At 35.8% G+C, this 8,115-nt stretch overlaps 2 protein-coding genes across 2 annotated transcripts in view; one reads left to right on the plus strand and one right to left on the minus strand.

Moving 5' to 3' along the window:
- The window catches only part of LOC107711333 (valine--tRNA ligase, mitochondrial), a 22,828-nt gene extending 15,896 nt beyond the window's left edge, over positions 1-6,932 (minus strand). Inside the window, exons 1-12 of the mRNA XM_016516309.1 lie at positions 6,693-6,932; positions 5,618-5,834; positions 5,459-5,540; positions 5,209-5,309; positions 4,370-4,491; positions 4,170-4,236; positions 3,967-4,064; positions 3,712-3,793; positions 1,758-1,877; positions 1,544-1,652; positions 1,368-1,456; positions 1,041-1,131 (exon numbers count right to left, since the gene is read on the minus strand). Of these exons, the coding sequence (XP_016371795.1) occupies positions 1,041-1,131; positions 1,368-1,456; positions 1,544-1,652; positions 1,758-1,877; positions 3,712-3,793; positions 3,967-4,064; positions 4,170-4,236; positions 4,370-4,491; positions 5,209-5,309; positions 5,459-5,540; positions 5,618-5,803 (1,147 nt within the window). The 5' untranslated portion in view covers positions 5,804-5,834; positions 6,693-6,932. The remainder of the gene's footprint in view (positions 1-1,040; positions 1,132-1,367; positions 1,457-1,543; positions 1,653-1,757; positions 1,878-3,711; positions 3,794-3,966; positions 4,065-4,169; positions 4,237-4,369; positions 4,492-5,208; positions 5,310-5,458; positions 5,541-5,617; positions 5,835-6,692) is intronic.
- A 238-nt stretch (positions 6,933-7,170) lies between these two features.
- Positions 7,171-8,115, plus strand: part of LOC107711309 (protein phosphatase 1 regulatory subunit 11) — a 2,996-nt gene continuing 2,051 nt past the window's right edge. The window contains exon 1 of the mRNA XM_016516276.1: positions 7,171-7,469. Coding sequence (XP_016371762.1) covers positions 7,392-7,469 — 78 coding nt within the window. The 5' untranslated portion in view covers positions 7,171-7,391. The remainder of the gene's footprint in view (positions 7,470-8,115) is intronic.

An 8,115-nucleotide genomic window follows, 5' to 3' on the forward strand; every position in this document is an offset into this window, starting at 1 on the left:
ACAGGAACGCCCTTTCACCGTTTGTATCACTCTGCTTCCCGTACTTCTCATAGCTAGTGTCATGGCGGGCGCCCAAATCCACTGAAATTAAAAAATAATACTGTTTTGTTTCACGGAATGTAGTTTTAAGAGTTTTTTAGGCGAGAATGTACTTGTTTAGACTTTAAATATGCGGTTTGTTAATAAAGATAATGTCTATTTGAAAATTTGCTTCAACGTTTTCGGAAATGTGAGGGCATCAGCGGCCGTTTAGCGCTCATGAACCCGCCGAGAGCAGCCTCACCTCGGCCAGATCTTCTGGAATTTGCCACTGGCTCTGATGTCTCTATAGTGGTTAAACATGAGATATAATTCATTTTGTGTAAATCTCACGGGCAGTCTTTGGTCTCATTAATCTATTATTTGTTCCAGTGCAAATAGTTTTGGCTGAGGGCAAAATCTCAACACGTTATATTTTATATACCTTTAATGCTGTATATCAGAGCGCTGCCTTTGTACTTTTGACTGAATTGTCTAGCAACTTTTATGATGCCTGTTGTTGTTGTTTATTAAATATTATTGTTCAATACATAATATTTTATATAAATATTAGTAGTATTTAATAATAGTATTTAGTATTGAGAAACGGTGTGTGTGTTCGTGATGGGGATTTTAGTTACATTATTCCACGACAAGAGGCTTTTTTTAAGAGTGAGTCAGCAGTAAAGACTTTTATGTTGAAAGAGACTGAAACAGGGTTGTAAACAAGGAAGTTATTTTTCCTTTCAACAACAACTTGTAAGACACAGCCAACAAATGCACTGAGCAGTGCTGTCATCAAAAATCACCCTTATATATATATATATATAAAATACAAATATAGGATCACAAGTTTAGACCAGTGTGACAAGTTCATATGAACAGCCTCACAAAAAGAAAAACAAATTGGAACATTGGCTTGCAGTGTAAAAGTGCACTAATTGTAATTTAACATCTTTTACAATAAAAGATACAGTTATTTCCAACAGACAAAATTCATCATGCACAAATGAATAAAATACCTGTGCCAAATGCCATATCCACCATAGAGTCAGTGACAATGGGTAATAAGCGCTCTGTGAATGGATGCCTGCAGTGTTTGCCATGAAGATCCTGATGAGAAAAGAATGAATATGTGCTAGAAAAGTGCTCTGGTTGTAACCTAAAAATATTCAGTCATCTAAGTCACTTTAGCATTGTAGACATACTGCCTACTGCATACTACATTCATCAAATGTAGTATGAGTAGTACAGTAATATCCTATTTGAACACAAGTACATTCATGTAAAGTCCTGTCGTAAGCACAGAGTAGACAACAAACAATCCATTCGAAAACCAATGTCTTTACTTTATATCGAGGGTCATCGGGATGAACAGCAATGGCAACGTCTCCCAGCATCGTCTCTGGACGAGTGGTTGAAACTGCAACTTCTCCTTCTAAAAAAAAAAAAAAATTCACAGCTTAGAACCAAATGGGTAAGATAACATCTGGAGAAATAGAGCAAACTGAAAAAGTCCACTCACGCTGTCCCTCCAGTGGATATGCAAATGTAACCATGATCCCAAACTCCACTTTCTGCTCATAGCCAGGAACAGACAGAAGAGTCCTGCCAGACAGCTCCTTTGAGTCCACCTGAACACATCAAATCATGAGTTAGTCTGCAAGAAATGTGTGGCCAGTGTGTCATATACAGTGTCATCTGTAGGTTGTTAGACATGGAGCGGCTCAGTGATGTACCTCTATATCCGAGATGGCTGACTCTAACGCACAGCTCCAGTTGACCAGACCTTCAGAGCGATAGATGAGCCCGGAGTCACACAGCCTGATAAAGGCCTCTGTCACAGCAATGCTGAAACCCTACAGAAAAACATACAAAACAAGAAAACAAGAAAAAACAATGCATGTTTAAAACAGATTTTGAAAAAAAAAAAAAAAAAAGGTCTCCTGAGTCACGAAAAATTGTTGATATTAGTTCCAGTTCCATAATGGAAATCCTTGTGGAAAAAGTGGGGGGAAAAGTGCTTAATTTTATTGAATGTGCACTTGTAGCGTACTTCAAATCCTGAAAGTATGTTTTTAAAAAACTGTAATTGCAGATAATATAATATTACTGAAATAAAAGGCCACTTGAGTGAACTTAAAGAAAGCAAAGCTCCATGATTAGGTTTCTTAACACGCTTAAGTTAACCTTAATAATGTCAAATTAAATGTTTTACTTTGAAGCACATTTTAAATTGTTATATTTTGTAATAATCTTTTGTCATGCTTTAAAAAGTACACTTATTGTTACTGACTAACATACTAATGCACATGTAAAGCACTTTAGTGTGTTTTTCTAATATATTTGCACTAAATTGCAACTTCATCATTACAATTGTGTAATTACAAATATATCTAAAAATACACAACATACAAGTTTCAATACAAATGACATTTAATGTAAATTTTGGTTTACCATTACACTTTAATCCTATTTCAAGTACAAAAGAAGTATTATAAAATTACATATTAAGTGGATCAACAAAGCACTCTAAATTTCAGCTAATTGCATTAAATATACATTATAACATGAATTTTCATTTGAAAATAACACATTTGCAAATTCAAATGAAAATAACACGTAATTACATGTCCAAAAACATTAAACAAATAAGTATGTATATGTATAAATATGAACTGAATGTAAAGTGAATTATTTACATAGTAAGTGCCCTTTTAAAGTGCCCCTATTATGCCATTTCGAATATTGCTTTTCATGCAGTGTGTAATGTAGCTTTATGTGAATGTAAACGATCTGCAAAGTTATAAAGCCGAAAGTGCACGATAAATAACGTTATTGTCTCCCAAAATAAAGAATCGACTCTGAACAGCCTAAACAAGTCGTCAGTAATTCAAATTCCACTTCTGTGACAGCTACTCGTCACTGGGTAACACATTTGCATAATGCCCGTCTATGTTCTACATTTGCCGACCGCGAACAACTTGACCCCGCCCACAAGCACTGCAGCTTGTTCATGTCGAGAAGACTCTTGTGTCCTACGCTGTGAAAGTAAATTTCTTTTTATTTTCAAAAACACTTGCTCTTGAAAAATGGCTCAGTACCCAGTTTATTTGGACCAGATTGCTCCTCTGAATATCAACCGGTAAGTATGATAAATAATAGATGCTTATATTTTGTATCGAGTGTTCCAAATACGGAACTATGGCAATGTGCTGTACGCGGTAGACCAATCACAACAGACTGGGCCATCTGACCAATCAGAGCAGAGGCGGCTCATGGAAAGGAGGGGTTTAGAGAGACTGAATCTTAGAACTGCTTCGAACGAATCGTTGAAAAATGAGGTGATATTAAATGCATATTTTGAGAAAACGAAAGCGTTTTTTGACCTTGCATGCATGTAAACCTATTGTAGGAGACTCCCAAAACAATATTAGGAACTTTAAAAATGGCACAATTGGGGCATTTAAAAAAAATGTATGTTAAAGTATACTTTTTTCACAAGAGAATGGATGGTCAGGTTGAGGTGAATTGCATTGTGGGATACATTAATTAGATATCCTATTCTTAGAGACAAAATGCATACTGTGCATAGTATACACAGACTGCATACTGCAGGAACAGTATGGATATCATAGAAGAATGCTATTCCACACCAAGCCCTTGAGAAAACTGAGAATAACTTTTCATTACCGGATCCATCGTAAAACAGGCTCTGCTCCAGTCAAGAGATGCACCTAGTTTTCTCAGCTGATAATAAATCTCATCCCCCTTTCTGAAAAAAAAGTTGAGTTGAATTAAAAAAGAAAGCAGTCCTTAGTTACCATTTGGACATATAATAATACAATAGATGCACTAGTAGCATACACAAGCCCTAAACCACTTCAAGGATCTGAATGTAAGGACAAAAGAAGGACAGCAAAGACAGACAGACAGACAGAGACTTACTGATTTTTCCATCTCCAGACCTGTTTGAGGAACTCCTCTCTACTGTAGTCCTGTCTGCACTTCCCCTGCTCCCTCATCAGCTTCCTCTCAACCACCGACTAACACACACGGACACATCAGAGATCATTCTGAACAGCTAATATTCATACAAACGGACACCTAAGCATCCTTTTTACTATTTAACAGATGAGGAGATGGGATACCTGTGTTGCAATCCCAGCATGATCGCAGCCAGGAAGCCACAGCACCTTGTAGCCCTGCATCCGGCGCCTGTATAAAATGATCTGATGAAATGGTCTGATCATCTTGGATTAAGAGTCCATTTATAAAGATATTTTATATATGTATTGCTGAGGCATGTTATGTTACAGAGTAATAATCAAAGAGTTCATTAAAATGGTACCAGCGAGCCAAAGCATCTTCTATAGCCACTGTCAGCGCATGTCCGAGATGTAAAGTGCCGGTCACATTCGGCGGTGGAATACATAAGGAGAAATATTTATCAACTGCATGGGGCTGTTTACTCTGAGGAAGAAGATTAAAAAAACAAAAACAAAACATGGTTAAATAATTATTAATCTACTTGCGCTACTGTTTCACTACTTGTGTCAGTAAGATTTTTATGCAATTTAAAATAACTCTTTTCTGTTTAAGTATATATTATAAAATGTCATTTATTGCTGTGATGCAAAGCTGAATTTTCAGCATCATTACTTCAGTCTTCAGTGTCACATGATCCTTCAGAAATCATTCTAATATGCTGATCTGTTCAAGAAATTTTTCTGATTATTATTATTAATGCTGAAATGCTGAAATTAATGCTGTTTCACATTTTTGTGGAAACCGTGATATTTGTTCCCGGATTCTTTGATGAATAGAAAGTTCAAAAGAACAGCATTTATTTTAAAACAGAAATCTTTTGTAACATTATAAATGTCTTTACTGTCACTTTGAATCAATTTAATGCATCCTTGCTGAATAAAATTTTTTTTTTTTATCTTACAGAAGCTAAACTTTTGAACAATGGTTTCTATATTAATTCATTTATTTATTTGTTTTAACATATATTGTGTACTTCAGATTTTAAAGTCATGAGGAAATTGACATTTTTTGGATTAACATTGAGGAAGACAAAAATGTAGGATAGAGACTATATATATATATACAGTACACACACACACACACACACATACAGGTGCATCTCAAATTAGAATGTCATGGAAAAGGTAACTGCTCCCTCACATGCTGCTCAGGACTGAAGAATCCCTGTTTCTCCCACCACTGATACCAGCCAAACTCCACATATTCTGGGCTGTAGGATTGTGGGAAGGGCAGAGTGGTGTCTAAAAGAGAGGACGTTTTGAAGACATGGGAATACAGAGATAGCAACAGACATCTATAATAACTGCATTAGTCAGACACTATGAAAAATCCAGAGCATCAAAGAACAGTAACGCATGACAAAACAGGAAGAGGAAAAGCATTCTGTTACCTTTCTTCTCTCCAGGTACGAGTGCAGCAGTGTATGTTATTTTCTCTTTATCTGACCAGCTCAGTCCAGGATCATTAACATGCTGCAAGGGTTAAAGTCGTGTTAAGGCTTTATGGCTTTAAACCAAATGACACATGCATTTTGATATGTATAACCCACACTACTGAGTATGGCCTTCTCCCGCGCTTGTCTGCGTTTGGCTTTCTCTGCTTGTGTCCTGGGATGATGTGAAGGCTGTGTGTTAGATGAGCTTTGAGAGCAGAGCCTGCATCCCCATGTGCTCCAGGCCTTCTGAAGACCTCTGCTCCAGATTCTGGGTGACGCCACATGCACTGCCATCCACATGTCCTGAAATCTGGAGCCTTTCAGACTGAAACTAATGTGAAAAGATGAACAACAATTTGTCTTTTAAACTAAATGTGATCAACCTTTTTTTTTTTTTTGTAATTATTTAATTTGTGCATTACATTTGAAAATTTTAGTAAAGAAACAAAACAAAAATGTTAAACTTTTTTTTAGACATTGCACCATGGTATTTTTTGTTACTAAAACCTAAAGGTATTATGAAACTTACACATTAAAAAATAGAAATGGCAAATAACTGAAATAAGTAATTAAGTACTAAAAATAAAATATATATATACATATATATCTATAGAAACTTACATAGAAATATTTAAAAAGTGTTTTTATAAATATCAGTTGAAAAAATGTAAACTAAAAAAGCTGGCTACTATTCAAATAAGTTTTGGTAACTACTTACAATACTAAAACCTAAAATCTAATTAAATAAAAATTAAAAGTTATATTGACATTAAAAATAAACAAATAAAAATGACAAAAGCACATAATGAAATGACTAAAACTTAGTTAAATAAATAATTTAATTTAAAAAAAATGAGAGCCAATTCAAAATATAAATAAATACTATTATAGCATATAAATAATAAGAAAATAACACTGCTTGGAGTATCATGTAAATGTAATAGAACATGAATATGGTAATCATTGAGTAGTACAATGGTATAACAAAACAATACATAAAATAAGAAACGCATGCAAATACAGGGTCAAATGTGTTTGGCAATGAAGGTTCGTGTTTTAAAAAAATATTATGAATATATGCATTCTGCAACTTCATGACATACATCTTTTATAGTATACACATCTAATAGTATGAACAGAGAAATGCTGCATATGAAAATGACAAATAAAAGGTCTAAAAGGAACGTACCTTCACTCAGTGTGTGCTGTCACAGGGGCGCAGACATATTGCGGATACGGCAGTGGTTTTTCCCACTAATATTTTTAGGTCTAAAATTCCATATGACTTAAAATGTTTTGATAAAATACGCAGACGAGTGACTAATAAAAAAAGCTGCAAACAATCAAAGTTAAATTACACTGGATTATACTTCCTTCTCGCTATACAAGTTCTCGTAGCGTCCGCTGTTTCCTATCGGATAGTTTTTAAAGGAACACTCAGCGGCTGCGTCTCAAGAGCTAACGAGCTGCCTATATAGACAGCATTAGTGAGCATCAATGGTGCGTTGCGCGTTCCAAGATCGTTGCATTTTTTGGTGTTTTTTGATTCAACACAGCATATTTAGAAATACAATTCAGCTGAACTGACTCCAAGCAACTATATTGTCTGAAAATCCTGTCTAGGTAGTCAGCTCACTTTTTTTGAAACACAGTCAACTTCGGGAACCGGTCCGTCCGTAAATGCGTCCTTCCGAGGAGTTATTAGACTGGCGCAAATTCATCTCATGCATTCGTCTCTGATTCATATTGCGTCCAGCTCGACATTCTGACGCGCCAGCCGAGAGCTGAAGTCGTCGTTTTTTAATATCTTTTAAACGGAGAGCAGACTTTCGTCGATTTAAGGCGACCGAGCGCCGCTGTGAAGGTTTATTCGGGATTCATCAGCGCTATGGCGGAGGTACAAGGTACGTCGAGTGAGACGATAACGGAGACCGTTCAGACGGGCACACCGCCTCCACCCCAGCAGGTACTCTGCCCTACTTACTGTAGACACCATCACTAACCACATCTACCCCGAATCATTCAGGTACAAGAACTGAGAGCCCGCAGCCCGAAGGCTCTTGCGATTAACTAACGTTAATCGTTTTGTAGTTAGCATATCGAGTAGTTTAAATAGACTGACTAGATACCAGCACAAGGCCTGTTTAGTAAGCAACATGTTCATCAGGGATTGTGTTCTCAACTGGTTTGGCAGTGTGTTATGATCACAAGTTAACCCACATCACAACAGAAATCCACCTGAAAATTTCCCCTTAGAGATATTTACCTGGTAACCGCTATTTTCATGTTAGTTACTACAACTGTTATTGTTACTGCCGTAAAAAAAATAAATTAAACTGTGAAAGCTTTTTACAGCACTTAAACACAAACACTTTTATAACACTTACAGCACAAAAAGTGCATGGGATAGTACTAGTTATTACAGTTAACTAAAGCTAAAACCTTAAAAATAAACATTTTCGTTACTTAAAAATAAAATAACCGTTAACTAAAATAATTAAACGTATTTCAGCTGGTTGCCAAGGCAACTTTTCTCATTTGCATGCAAACATTTTCGTTTAGCTTGATGTACAAAAAACTAAAATGAATAAAAACTATATTAGACATAATAT

Source organism: Sinocyclocheilus rhinocerous, unplaced genomic scaffold, assembly GCF_001515625.1.
Source record: "Sinocyclocheilus rhinocerous isolate Xijiao unplaced genomic scaffold, SAMN03320098_v1.1 scaffold86, whole genome shotgun sequence".
Classification (NCBI taxonomy): domain Eukaryota; kingdom Metazoa; phylum Chordata; class Actinopteri; order Cypriniformes; family Cyprinidae; genus Sinocyclocheilus; species Sinocyclocheilus rhinocerous.